The sequence below is a fragment of the Botrytis deweyae genome, assembly GCF_014898535.1.
Source record: "Botrytis deweyae strain B1 chromosome Unknown BDEW_008, whole genome shotgun sequence".
In the NCBI taxonomy this organism is placed as follows: Eukaryota; Fungi; Ascomycota; class Leotiomycetes; order Helotiales; family Sclerotiniaceae; genus Botrytis; species Botrytis deweyae.
Genome location: NW_024066215.1, coordinates 1,512,173 through 1,527,230, shown reverse-complemented (window position 1 = coordinate 1,527,230; position 15,058 = coordinate 1,512,173). Strand labels below are relative to the sequence as shown.

The following is a 15,058-nucleotide window of genomic DNA, read 5'->3' as shown; positions in this document are numbered from 1 at the left end:
GAAAATCTGATTTTAAATATTCTCATGTTCTTAATGGCTGCGACGTTTTGATACTTTTCAGAGCATTGGTATTCGCACTATTGTGTGGGAATGACTGAACGGATTTGGATATAAGCCTTGTACTTTGATGGAGTAATGAGCTTCTAGTGCTCATAATTTTCTTGCCTCTCAAAGAGTGTTGACAGTTAACACACGAACAATCTTATCAATCTAGATTGCGGGCGTTGGCGGCTACAGTACAAGAGGTCAACCATGAAGTTCAAGTTGGACAATGCATACTTGAAGATGGTGCCTATCACTCTCTTCTATCATACAGTCTAGATCACTAGATTCAATCTCATCGGCCTCTCCGGTGCTTAATCGATGCAACCTCAACGGTAAACTCGCGCCTGGAACCAATTATTGCCAGTTATTGATATTTTCGCGTGTTTATACCTCTTTTCTTTGCAATGTTTTTTGATTGAATTGCTCTATCGAAACTGATTTCCACTTAATATGCATTCAGGGTCAGTGGGTCCACACGTGTATTCCAATTCAGCTGGGTGTGGTACCCAGGAACATTCCATTTTGAGGTTCTTTACCCATGCAAATGCTCCGTTACCGAGGCAAATGTTCCCTTTTATGTTCGAGTATGGGGAAACTGTTCTGGAAAAGTTAATGGGCTGAGTATATAGACCACCTTCAATAATACTAGCTCCATACTAGCTCCTCCGAAGGTATAATTTTTGGGACAGTGACCACGAATGCACCATGGGTATCTATCCTTACGATTGAAGAATTCCACTTTTTTGACAGCGTCAGCATCAGACTTCAGCTCTCTGAATATCCTTCTTCGAAGTCTCATATCCTGATATGTATCTTTGGGCCGAGTCTAGAGAGACAAGCTTATCCAAATCCGAACTTGGACAACAAAAGTATATCTTCAATTTTCCTCATTTTGGCGACCTAGACCGCTGCGTTAGCTGCTATGATGATACGGTGGTACTGTGGCTTGCGTTCAAAGAATTGCCGACTGGAAATCACTCATGTGTGATCATGGAATCCAGGAGTATAAATAGGGCGCCGGCTTTATCTGTTATGTAGAGCTCAGCAGGCGCCTCATTCTTCTTTTGTTTTGCTTCCACAGAGATTGAACGCACGAATAGCTCTGCCATTATACTATTACAAACTATCATGTTGTCTCTATCTCAGAATTGGCGCTCTTGTATAGCGGCGTTTGCTCTCACATTTTTGGTTATCAACGCCTCTCCTGTACCTGGTCAGACTTCTAGTGTCTTAAGTGTTGTTTCAGCATACAATGGAGCCACAACTATTACCGCAAGCACTCAAGTAAACTCATGATACCTCATCGCCACCTTTCATTGCTAATTCATCTTGTAGGTCGTCACTTACGCCGCTACCACGACTTCGACTAGTGGTACTTTGACCTGCACGAAAGCTGGAACCTACAGTATTGGAACGAGCACAACGGTCGTCTCGAAACCCACAAACATTCCATGGACGGCACAGGAAGTAATCTACGAGTATTGTCCATTTTCCGTATTTACTCTTTTTAGCTGCGCTACATGTCCGCGCCTCATTACTGTCGAGAAGTGCTATCTTGGTTATTGTGAAGTCAGTGTCGAATTACGAACTCCTTCTAAGGGTGTTACCAGCACCAGCACCTCGAGTGCCAGTTCAACAAATTTCATTATTGGTATTGGGTATTTGGAGCCAACAGTAACGACCACTAAGGCTCTTTCTGCTTATGCTACGGGATACACATCAACTATCCCAGCTAAATTGCTTGCAGCTGGAACTATTATTGTTGGATCTCCAGTTCCTTACGTCACTTCGACGACTTACCTTGATGATGGATCGCAAGCTTATACTTCAACCATTGGTGGTACCATTTTGGATGCCATATCAGTTACAACCATCACTTATACCACTACTGTATCAGCCTATGACTCGGCTTATACCTCCACAATCTCCGCAGAAAACTCAACACCTGGAACTGTAATTGTGGCAACTCCGGCACCATTTGTTACTTCAACTATGTACCTCGACAATGGGGAATCTGCTTACACTTCAACTATCGGTGGAGATGTCAATGTCGGAGTTCCTGTGGGCACTGTTACAACCACCACATTTCTTCCTACTGATGGTATAGCTTTCACCTCTACAGTCCTCGCAGCTGGACCTACTTCGGGAACAGTCCTTGTTGGATATGTCCAGAGTGATGTTACTACTACTATCACTGGATCCGTGGCTGCCACGAGTACTATAGCTCCCTCTGGCACAATTCCAGGTACTATAATTATTACGGTACCTACACCCGATGTAAACTGCAACAACATCGGTGTACAATTCGCAGCTTTTGCTGAAACTCCCCAAATCATCAACTCTGCCGGAACATACGCGAATTTTAATCCCGTCATTTATAAAACCCAGAATGCAGAGATCACTGGCAACACCACTGCTGTCAGTTATAGCGTCACAACCTACACAAACACTGCTGTATCTGTTTATGGTAGCACCCAAAAGCTCAACGACTTCTATCTCGTCATTGATAATCGTGGATACCTCTTCGCTCAGATGACTGGTACATATACCTTCTCCACGACATCAGCCGATGATATTTTCTTCCTTTGGGTTGGAGCTAATGCATATTCCGGTTGGACTCGTGCCAATGCCGATTTGATTGCAACATTGACTTATCCATCACAAACATTCACAATCGATTTGGTTGAAGGAGAATACTATCCGATGAGATTCTTGTGGGCAAATGGTGATGGACCTGGTCTCTTCGCTTTCTCGGTTACCGCCCCTGATGGAACTACTATCTTGGATGGTAACACCGTTGCTAGTCCTTATGTAGTACAATTCTCGTGTGATGGTACTTCAGCACCTGAGTATCCTGCTTGGGGCGCTGAGAATTAATTGTGCTTGAATTATCGTTTATGTTTTCAATGAGGGCTTCTACTTTTGATGTGGAATGATAGGATGGAAGAGTTAGGGCTGATGAGAACTGCACTCAATGTTGAGGAATAATTAGAACAAAAACAGTCTCGTTGGAAACATTCTCATATTTTCACTCAATACATAATTAATAATGCAATCTACATTTAACTTAGCAATATAAAAATTAGTGATTAAATAGAGAAATCCGAGTCTATTCGTTTGTATCGAAATAAATCATTACTTTAATAATAATATTCTCAATAAATACTTTTAAAATAATACAACTTTCCAAAATAAAACAGGATTTGCTATCCAGAAATACAATTCTAATAATCAACAGACTTGTATTGATATATATAAAAATCATAAAGCTATAATATCAATAAATAGAAATAGAAACAATATTCTTATCAATTAATACCTCAATTTTCTGCTCCTCAAATTCAGCTCGACTTCATTTCGTACTCATGGAAGGCAAGGGATAGTCCACCTAGATCAGTGTTATATTAGCTATTTGAAACTGATGAGAACTAGACTCAATGTTGGGGGATAATTAGAACAGGAACTCATGAACTTTGAAGACTAATCTATCCTTGTTAATTTTATACTCATATTGACAACATTTAGAGAATTTGACTTCCCTCGAATTGTAAGTATCACTATCTGATACTTATATTCACTAGTTTTTTACTTCCTTCAGACCTGATCGACCATATGAATTGGTTGGCTTGAGGTTGGGTTGATCGATAGACCTTGCCACTAGCTTTACGCACAGACCACCAATTGACAGACATGCTCTCATTCATTTCATCATTGACATCCAAACATTGAAATAACAGACTCTAATTGACTTCATCAACTTCATCAATTTATGATATCCAAGTTCTCTTTCATCATTTGCTTTCGATTATTCTTTGCATACTTGCATCAATGTGCCGATAATTGATAATCTCGAGACGTGGCGTCATGCACTTGGGCGTACTTAGCTCTTAGGTGTTGATATCGACATTCGAGATGACAACAACCAATACATGGGATCTATGTGTGGTAAAATGAGATGAGACCATATCATCTATACTATCAAGCTGTGGTAACAAATACTTTGCCATCATGCTTCTCTCTGTCCATTAGGCCGTCGGTCATATCGCTGGAGCGGTCACCCAAGAGACAACACGACTACATGACGACTACAATCGGGTTCTTCCCGTGTACCTTGAGCTATTGACATTCGGACTCGATACAAGCTAGTAAGAAATCAACCAACGAGGAAGGTATACAAGTGTTCTACCAAATTCTCGAAAGCTGCCTCTTCGTCATGATCTATCTGTTCAATTGTTCCTGAATGATGGCGATATCCCCACATTTAAGCACCACTGTGGGTCCCTGGCATATCATACCCACACGACATCAGATTGTCAAAAGAGACCACCAAGAGAGAGGCCGCTGAAATGAACTGGAAGCATTTTGGGTTCATGTTGAAAATATGGCAATCCATTTTCAAAATGGTTACTAGTCTAGATACCAAGTGGATGATAGTGGATGTTTCTGAAGATTCCAACCAGCAATCTTATCTGGTCCCACGTTCAAGTGATATTGGAGAGCTCGGACGGTCTACATCCACCCATGGACTTTCCATCTTCCATCCCCACGCTTTAGGAAGCTCGATTATGGTTGTGAATAGCAGAAACTCTCACAACAAAAACCGGCCGGATGGTGTAGTTGGTTATCACGTGTCCTTAACAATTAACAGTTGTTAAAATACGGACAAGGTCCTGGGATCGTGCCCCAGTCTGGTCATAATTTTTGCATTTTTTCCCTTACTCTTTTTCCTAATTATAATTGATAGCCAGAACGAAGAGTAGTAAGTAGCCTTTTGTCACTTCCATCGAACTCACTTAAAGTGGGTTATTCGTGAGCCGTCCAAGAAATATCCGGACTGAGCTTCAGACGAACACTTGGAAAATATCATCATTCTCTTATTAATATGCGTTGATAAGTTTTGACTACGGAGGGTTCTAGTCAGATAGAGATATACAGAGGAAATTACATCACCATGATGAGAATTAGTAGTTTTGCGAATGGAATTTTCGAGTTCGGAATAATAAAAGCAGGCCTCTTTCGTTTGTTCAAAATGATGTCGGCTTTGAGTTGTAATAAAAATGGACATTTCATCGGGATCACCACAAAGTCATAAGATTTCCCTGCTGGCGCAATGGTAGCGCGCAAGACTTCTATAAGTAACTTCTGTATCTTAAAGATTATCTTGAGGCTACAGGTTCGAGACCTGTGTAGGGAGTTACCCTGAGTACCATTGGTTTGAGTCCGATGAGAACATCTTTATTTTTTTTTGCGTTTTTTACTACGTTTTTATTTTTTTACCATAGGCGAAGAAACTATATGGAAAACACAAAAATCTACACTCGGAATAGCTGCTATCTCCAAAGAGTAAGAACAGCTTTCGAAGTTTCACACTCGATCGTTGCTTAAAATTTGAACATCTTAAGAGCTTCAACATTAAACTCATTTTGTAGAAGCCTTGAATCTTCCGCAGTTTTGGCTTCAGTTATTTGGATACAAAGTAGCTTCTGAGGAAGAGCGGCCGGAACAGCTTTTTACAGCCAACATTGATCCGCTCTTCATGCCATAGTCAATTCTGTTAAACACTGGCGACTGCAAAATGAACCTCCAATCCACATGTCCGTTTGTTCTCAAGTTGGATGTACATTCATTGTCCAAGTCGCCGGGTGCTTTCCATCTAGTATAAGGATAAGGTCTCCGTCGTATCCTATCAGTCAACTACAATATAATCATTTTTGCAATCTAGAAATAGGCATTAGGTGTGATAAAAGCATTGAATCATGGCGGATCTTACGATCCACTCAATCAAGCAGTAACTTATTCGTGTGCGCGATGAGTGTTGGGTAGTGGTGGTCAAGTGAAAGAAGGCCCATGCAGACAAATTGTTTTTTCGACGCTAGTCAGAAATTTTCTTCACTTTCCCCACCGTATTCAAGTAGAAGCAAATATGAGCCAAATCAACTGAGTGAACTTCAACAAAAATAATAAAGCCCGCCCGGCTAGCTCAATCGGTAGAGCGTGTGACTCTTACGATTCAATATCTATGAGTTCTTCTGAAATCACAAGGTTGGGGGTTCGACCCCCCCGTTGGGCTCAATTCCCTTCAATAACTTTTTGCCATTTTGATCTTTCCTCCTCTTTTGGGGGGTGCATATCGGGCAATGCTTACTTAGTGTCTGTATATCCTTCTTATCCGTCAGGATTAGGTATGCTTGGGACTTGAGTGTGCTTCTAGTTTTTGCACTTGGTATATGATCATTTTCCGTCCCCGCTTGGTCGATCATGAAATAAATATTTACTTTGGGGAGCAGATATCGACCAAGGTGGGTTTAAAGATGAGTGGGAAGAAAGAGAAGGTTTATCCTTTTTGGCCTTGCGACATTGTATTTGTTACGATTATTCTCCATCCCCTCGAGCCCATCCACTCGAGCTGCGACGACTCTGCCCCACTATCTGATAAAAACCCCACAAAGTTTCAAATATATACCTTGTAATTAGCACAGCCTTCAACAACAAGCAAACATCTTTGATGGTCTAACGGTCATGATTTCCGCTTGTCAATAACATTGCAAGTCGCGGGAGACCGGGGTTCGACTCCCCGTCAGAGAGTTCATTCATTGTAGAATTCCTTGAATCTCATGTTCAAATTTCTTTTTGGCTTCATTTTGTTCGTGGAATTTTCCTTATTTTTTTTCCTCGAGCGCAAGTTTTTAATAAGTGACACAATATCTTTGCATACCCAGCGGGGGCTTTGGTTTTTTATGATAGTGCTACGTGCACTTTCAACTTCCGGGACCGAATGTCCTGGATTTATTTTACTTTTTGTCTGAGTTTTTGCTTGCAACGCTAGGACACTGAAGGCTCATTCATAAGCTTGAGACGAGCCCACAGCCAAATTATTCTATGAGGGGATCATAGCGTTTGGCTGTACTACTTATCCTCCCAAAAGCCCCCCATTCACATACAACAAGCAATCCGGCATGGTGTAGTGGCTAGCATTTCCGCCTCTCAATCGAAGCTTCATTGCTTCAATCAGGTCGCGGGAGACCGGGGTTCAATTCCCCGTACCGGAATTTCCTTTTGCCATCGTGAGTAGTATGTTTTTGGTAGACTTTTGTCAATTTCTGAATAAACTACTCGTTGACCAATAATAAAAGCATTCGAATGAGATCTTTGAAAACCTATGTTATTGGTCTTGTGGAAGAAGTCTTCTTCTTTCTCAACTTTTCCTACATGCTACTAATTTCTTATCTTGACGAGTTTTCTAGCGCCAAAACGTATTTGCCCAAGTGGGGACATGGAGTACGTGGTCCACATGCAAAAATAAAACTCTATTTCAGGGCCTAATCCGGGATCGAACCGGAGACCTCGAACCATGCCTCTCGCGAGGCATGGATTCCCGAGGGGAGAAAGAGATTAATGGGAGCGATAGCGACCATTAATCTATTTTTCCTCTCGGGAATTCATTCCTCTCGCGAGGTATGGAACCCTTCATACTACATTCTATTTTTCCTCTCGGGAATTCATTCCTTTCGCAAAGCATGGAACCCTTCATACTACATTCTATCTTTTCTCTCGAGAATTCATTCCTCTCGCAAAGCATGGAACCCTTCATACTACATTTAGATCTTTTCTCTCGAGAATTCATTCCTCTCGCAAAGCATGGAACCCTTCATACTACATTTAGATCTTTTCTTATCACCAGCACTTTTTTTCCTAAAGTATAGAACTTTCTTTGTTACATTGTCCCTGAGTCATGCTTAAACATTCGGTATTAAACTATGTCATCAAAGATTTTATTATTTGATTTTTAGTACTTGAGTATATTGATCTAAATGATGAATTATGACAAGGTAATTAACTGCTAAGGAAGTGTCAGTATACTTACCGAAGTACTCTCTTTGTATTTCGATGTTATTATTCTTACAAAAATAAACTTAGAATCTGAATCTGAAACAAGAATTTCCTCCCCTCTCAATGATTTCTTTTCCTCATCAAACTTGTACCTCCATTATCTCCTTGCTCTTATCAAGCCCCTCTTCGTATCATTTCCTTACTCTTATTCATTTTCTTATTGTTGTATTATGATTTTCACAACCTCACATCGACCTCACATCGAGAGAGGTAAACTTCATTTCATTCAATTAGAAATTCAAGGAATACTTACCGCAGCTCATATGACAAACATAGAAATTCGAAATCATACAAATATGTATATGAATACAAACGATGTAGATGAAGAATTGATTAGGCTATTGATTGAATGTTGGGTAGATATTATTTAATGATGAGCTTTCATGATAGATGAAACGATAATCAACTTTCATAACAGCTGGGGTACTTACCGTAAACCTGATGATATCTTTTCTCCTATCATGTCAATGTGATTTACTAGTTTTGAACATATATAATAGAATAGGTATTTTAATAAAATCTATTTATCAGATAGAGTACTTACCATAGTCTCAAATACATCTTATATACCTGGAGTGTAAATTAAGATTTGAAGATATATACATTTTGATCAATCCACTTATATATTTAATAATATAATTGAAGACAAGCTGAATACCTTCCCCGAGTACTTACCATAGGTTTATTTCCGAATTGATTATATGTTGTTCTATTTGCTTTTGTATTCCTAAATCAGTATGATACTTGAGATAATATATTCATTGTATAAGTATCTACCTACCTAGGTAATTCAAGCAAATGAATCAATCACCTAGGTATTGCCGTGGATATTCAAATACATTTCTGTATAGTAATGAAACTAAGAGATCTACAGTAAGTACCCCAATCTCAAGTAAACCTCATATAATACTCATAACACTCATAAAGAGTTGTATGTACCTATTCCAAATCGTTAAACAAATATGTATTTCTACCTTGAGCATAGTTCATGTTTCAAGCAGATTCCATCCTCGGTAGGTACCCCAATCCGAAAAATCATGCGTCATCCTCGGTTTGATATATATATGCTATGGTTATATTTGTGTAGCCAGAAAGCAAGCATATATCATTCTACTCAATCATATCATCTTCTTATGATAAGTACATTTTTCGTGTATACTTCGAGATTCATCCTTCGGTAAGTATCCCATCCAGTTATTCTCGCTATTTCTCCCAGAACAAACGCTTATCTTTTAATATTCTGAGGATACACATATGAAACCACGGGTTTTCCTCCTGGCATTACCTTCTACTATTCGGAGTTTCAACCTTTAGTTTACAATTATCACATACTGAAAAACCATACACTGCTTCTGCTTTCACCACAATACAGTTAACACTTTACATGGAAAATGAAGTTTTCTATCTAGTATTAGGAAACTTTTTGCACTCAATAACCTTTGATAATTCATGTTCAATCTAGTCAACTGCAGAAAGTCTGCTGGTTCCACGTATCCAACTGCACCACCTACAAAAGATTTCATATCTCTAACATGTTTTGTAGTTGTAATTCCAGTAAGTTTGTTAGTTTATTAACTTGCTTAATCACAATACTCGCTGCAATCATTGCAGGAAATACAATTCCTATCACTCATTCTCTCATTATAATTCTATCCAGACTATCAAGTTGCTCCCGCTTTGGTCAGAATTGTTTCACCTTTTCACTTTCGATAAGAATTCGTAAGCTTGCCAAGATCCCATTTGAGAGGAAATTATGAATAGCTTGTTGAATAGAAAAAAAGATCTATGGATTTCGAGACAGATATCGAGTTGCAATCTGTGTATAAGCTATTGGTTAATGGGTAGCTGGATTGAAGCAAAGGAATACGGAATCCTACTTTTTCTCTCAAGGTCGATAGTTTGGTAGCATTTCCCCGCACTTGCCTAAGGCATTCACAGATTTTATCGCTCTGGTGGTCATAGCGTAGGTGGATCAAGATAGCGTCATTGATAAGCGAATCAGCAAACCACTCGCAGCGACATCTGACCGGACATGCCAAATACAATGCTAGATTAATTATCTTTTTCTTTACATAAACACACAACTGATTATATTACCCGTCATGTGTCTTACCAATCAATTTTTCATTCGTAGGAATTCTCTCGTTGTTAATCTTTTACCTTTTGCATTGCCCCTTCTTTTCCTCCACCTTTTCCAACTTCAGATGATCTCAGAGTCTATGCATCAGTATTGATTCTTCTCTTTTGTTTTCATTCTTCTCTAAAATATCTTTATCATTTGATCTTTTTGCATTCTTATATTCAAGAGTACTAACCGCTGTTGATTCTTCTCCTCTTCGTAATCTCATTCCTTTTTACTCGTTCTTCAATCCTCAATCTCGAAATCTCATTCTTCCCTCTATCCTCATTCTCGAAATCTCATTCTTTTTTCAATTCTTCTTTTCGAAACCTCATTCTTTCTTCAATTCTACTCTTCGAAACCTCATTCTTTCTTCAATTCTTCTCTTCGAAACTTCATTCTTTCTTCAATTCTTCTCTTCGAAACCTCATTCTTTCTTCAATTCTTCTCTTCGAAACTTCATTCTTCCTTCAATCCTCATTTTCGAAACCTCATTCTTTCTTTAATTCTTCTCTTCGAATCCTTATTCTCTTTTTATTCAAACAAATCAAAATCCGTTTATCCTTTTGAAAGCTTTAGTATCGCAGATCGGAATACCTACCGTAGTAGATTGGAAGCTTCAAGTCAAAGTATCCCACACACAAAACTTATCATTATTTACTCTATCATCTACTCCATCATCTGCTCCATCATCTGCTCCATCATCTAATCTATCATTTACTCCATCATCTGCTCTATCATCTCCTCTATCATTTACTCCATCATCTGCTCTATCATCTACTCTATCATCTGCTCTAGCATTTGTAGTAAACACTGACTACTTTCTTTAATATTGGAGAATGACAGTCGGGGGGGTATTTGGTATTTGATTTCGAAAGCTGTAGTTGGAATAGTATTTGCAACAAGAGTACTAGTAAATCTATAGATCTTAGATATAATAAGATTGAAAAGGAAGCAGGCAAGAGATTAATTCTGTGTCTTTCAACCATAAACTGAATAGTAAGGAGTGAAAGGAAAGTAAATAAAAAGCTCTCCTATATATATATTCTTTTGAGTAGATAAACTATATAAAGTTTGTATCTTTATATGTTAATCAATACCTATTTATATAGATATGATATATGTCTTGATTAAGATGATTGAATCAAAGCTACAAATGTATTTGGTTGAATAATTTCTTGGGGGGTACCTACCGAAGCTCAGTCTAAGCTTCAGCGCTTGGTTACCGAGCTTCAAGATTCGAAAATGAAAATGAATCATATCAAGAAAAAGTAGTTCGATCAATTCTAAATTTCATCAGTTGGTTATAGCAATCTTCGAAATCATAAAAAAAAAGAGAGGAGGTCCTATCAGCTTCGCTGTAAATTTTCAGTGCATAAAGTTTTTGCTTCGAAGAGGTCAGGATTACATGCGGGAGGATCTTGGGATTATAGAGTTTATTTTCAAATGCTTCAATCTTTGGATTTTTTCTTTGCAAAGTATCCTTTCTTAATACAATGAAATTATTATTTCTGCAAAGAGTGTGCTCAATACCAATTTGTGTAATGATGGCAGTTAGGATTCTGTGGGGCTCCAAATCTGTGGAGCATTAAAGAGGGGTAACCTTCTCTTCTATCTCTTCCTCTCCCTCTTTCTATACCTCTACACCTCTATACCTCTATACCTCGACACCTTTGTAACATTACTTTTCTTCACAGTCTTTTTATATTCTATTTGGAATTCGATATCTTGATTCAATGTCAATATGCAGTTCACATTACCCGGAATCCCTCCTCCTCAATCTCGGGCTCCTGTTCGAAGATCAATAGCTCAACAAATTGATGCTATTTGGCTCAATAGTGATGGTATATATGAATTGACAAGCATTACAGATGAAGAGCAAGCATTGTATGATAGACTTGATGCTATTGTTGAGAACGCAGAATCTCATCGTATTGGTAAATAGTTTCTTTTAGTTGAAAGGTTACTGGATTCGAAGAATGAAACTAATTGTGTGTCACTCTTAGGTGCTCCACGTACAATACGTAAAGAAGATGGACATCTCAAAGAGTTCCGAATTGCAATGGCGGTTCGATATCCACGAACGAATCGACAATTTCCGGGGAATGATTTTAATGAATACATGAAAGGTGCTTACGATTCGGACCTATTCAATCAGCCCCAGGACATGTTGATCAAAGATTGTATATTCATGATTGGTAGATGGATGGAAAAATCGAGGCCAAGACGATTAACCGACGCACGACCATCTATCGGATCTGCGACGGCTCGACGCACAACGTTATTGAAATTCATTACTATGAAGCGCCAGCCCCAAAACTATTACTCTTATCCCAAAATGAAAATTGAGATCTCTAAAGGGCTTAACTTAGCAGCGAACACTATTTGGGGTGGAATCCCTATTCCAGGTCAGGAAAATGGAAATTCATATTTCGGAAAGTTTGAATTACGTCAACTCCTCGATTGGGAGTTGGAATATGCGTCGTCTCCTCGGTTCTCTCAACAACATGCACTCGCATGGGTTTTAAGCTGTCTTAATGGAGTTAGACCATGCTCTTTGGCGCAACTCTCGGATAGGCCCGGGGAATATTTGAGATGGAGGGATATTGAAATTACTCGGGTTTTTGAAGGACAAGGTATACACATATCTATCTTCTCATTACCTCACTCTCATTAACTCATTTTATTTAGATGGAGGTAATCATATCGGCCGTTTTGATTGTGCTATCGGATATGTATACCTAAAGACAGACCGAAGTATCAATGTTGATAAGGGAACCGAAGTGAATCGACGGAAGTTGAAGCAATATAGTAGACATCCAAAGTTGGTACAAAATATCATGTTCTCGCCTGCGCTTAGGTTTCTTGCAATCATGCTCCAACGGGGCATACTCGATGGAATCGAGACGATTGATGAATTGTTGACGTCATCTACATCTGCGCCTAGAAAGATCAGCATCAAGACGGAATATCTCGACAAGCCTATCTTCCTAGCAGGCAAGCCTGGTGGTAGAGGTTACAATGAGGATGGTCGCCCTTTGTCGACTAACGGGCTTTCTGGGTACTTTAAGACTAGGGCACTGGCTGCAGGCTATACTGAGACAACAACTTTTTACGCTTGGAGGAAAGGGGCGGGTGTACGAGTTGATAGAATTAAAGGTCGAAGTAGAGCTAGGGCGTTCTTAGGACATAGTCCCGGCGACTTTACATTTGAGACGTATTATGACGACGCATTGGTTGATCTAGATATAACGGCGATCGCTCTAAATGAAGAGGAGGAGGCTGTAGAATCGACGACGCAGGCTTGCCTACATCGAATCTGCTATAATCTCTCTCGGGAGGACGAAGAGAAATTCGTTAACACTTTCATTCAGTATGACGAAAGATATATACAAGCAACTACGTCAGCTGAGAGAAAAAATGCATCTAGATGCGCAAGACTACGAGCTAGACACGCTCTCAGGGCACACATGAGAGCCGAATACGAAAAACTTCACTCGATGGATGAATATGCGGCCAGGGTCAAAGCATTGACTAATAGTGGGAAACTGTTCGAAGAAGTGTTGGCGAGGGCAAAGCTGCTGGCTGCTGGGGATGAAGATGAGGATGCACCTGAGGATGATGAAGACAATGTTGATTTAAGTGATGATCTGGGTATAGATTTCGGTGATGAGGCTGGTGATGAGTCTCTATCATTGGGAAACGCTGAGGATGGGGAGCAGGATGATGTGATGATTTCTGAGATTTTTGTGGATGGCAAAAAGAGCTCTGAGAGCAATGTGTCGGACAATGTAACGTATGAGTTTTTTGTTAGGGCGTTCTTGGAGAAGCTGATGGAAGAGGATCCGGTAACATTGAGGCCAACACTTGGAACGGCTGCGCGAAAAATTCCTGATTCGAAAGGCTATACCTGTGGTTTATGTGAGCAGGATAAAACAACGAGTGTTGAAGAGAAGGAGAAGCTATGGGAATCTTTGTCAAGGCTGGAGAGACATCAGGTTTCCGGATTCCATAATGGGAATAAACGATTTTCGAGACGGATGAAGATGCTTAATCCTCGCGAAACCGATTTTAAGTGTCCATATCCATCATGTCCGAAGGGGGAGCACACGACATATCGAACTCTTCAAGATTTGAAACTGCATATCATAAGAGATGCAAGGGCTCTGGGCAGGTCTCAGCACCAAATGTCAATCAGAGCTGATCATTGGCTTGAGGATGACTTCTCCACAGGTGCGGAAACCGGAAAGAATCATTATAGGAAGCGAAAATATGATGAATTTCGAAAAGATGATGAATTTGAGGAGAGTTTGAGCGTATCAAAGGTGGTGAAGGAGGCAGACGGAACAGTGTCCTTGCTTGCAGGGCCAAATCCGGTGCCTTGCGAGACTAGTAGATCACCATTGCTGCTTTATGGTCTCAATCCCGTGCCTTGCGAAATGAGTTTGCTGAAAGGAGAAGATGGAATGAATGATTTTGCCAAGTTTTTAGAAGGTATGAGGAATAATAAGATGTTCATATCGGGATCAAACAAACCTTTTAGACCTTAGATTAGTTCTAAATGATAGCTAGAATAGATAATATATACACTTGCTATCTCTAGAAGTTTGATTATGACTTGTAATTACGATTATATAAACTTTTTCTAAAATTCTTTGGTTTCTCGATAATATTAATACGGTTTATATATATATGTAAACTATATTATCATATGAAGTCATTTCAAAATCACTTCAAAATGTAATCTTACCTTTTTTTAATGGTTATATTTTAGTAATTTATTTATAGATTTTGAAAATAATTACACATTAGAAATATAGAATTCTATACTCTCTTTTTTCTATTATATTTTAGAGAAAGTTCGAATATTTACGATTTTCATTACTAAAAAACTAATGTAATAATAACTTATATATTAATTCTAATTTTTAATGAAAATTTAGAGTAATTTCAAATAATTTATCTCACATCAAAGTGTTTATAAGTTATTACTACTGACTTTAT

The 15,058-nt window shown here is 39.1% G+C and overlaps 2 protein-coding genes across 2 annotated transcripts; both read left to right on the top strand.

Moving 5' to 3' along the window:
• Positions 1 to 1,069: 1,069 nt before the first annotated feature.
• On the top strand, positions 1,070 to 2,922 carry EAE98_004636 (uncharacterized protein; the record flags this gene model as incomplete). The annotated part of the gene is made up of 2 exons (XM_038952256.1): positions 1,070 to 1,329; positions 1,381 to 2,922. Exons 1-2 carry the CDS (start codon positions 1,174 to 1,176, stop codon positions 2,920 to 2,922), a joined length of 1,698 nt encoding a protein of 565 aa, XP_038811792.1. The 5' UTR covers positions 1,070 to 1,173.
• An 8,876-nt stretch (positions 2,923 to 11,798) lies between these two features.
• On the top strand, positions 11,799 to 14,604 carry EAE98_004635 (uncharacterized protein; the record flags this gene model as incomplete). Its single annotated transcript, XM_038952255.1, has 3 exons — positions 11,799 to 11,991; positions 12,061 to 12,690; positions 12,746 to 14,604. The coding sequence occupies 3 exons, from the start codon at positions 11,799 to 11,801 to the stop codon at positions 14,602 to 14,604; spliced, it is 2,682 nt and encodes an 893-aa protein (XP_038811791.1).
• Positions 14,605 to 15,058: the final 454 nt, after the last annotated feature.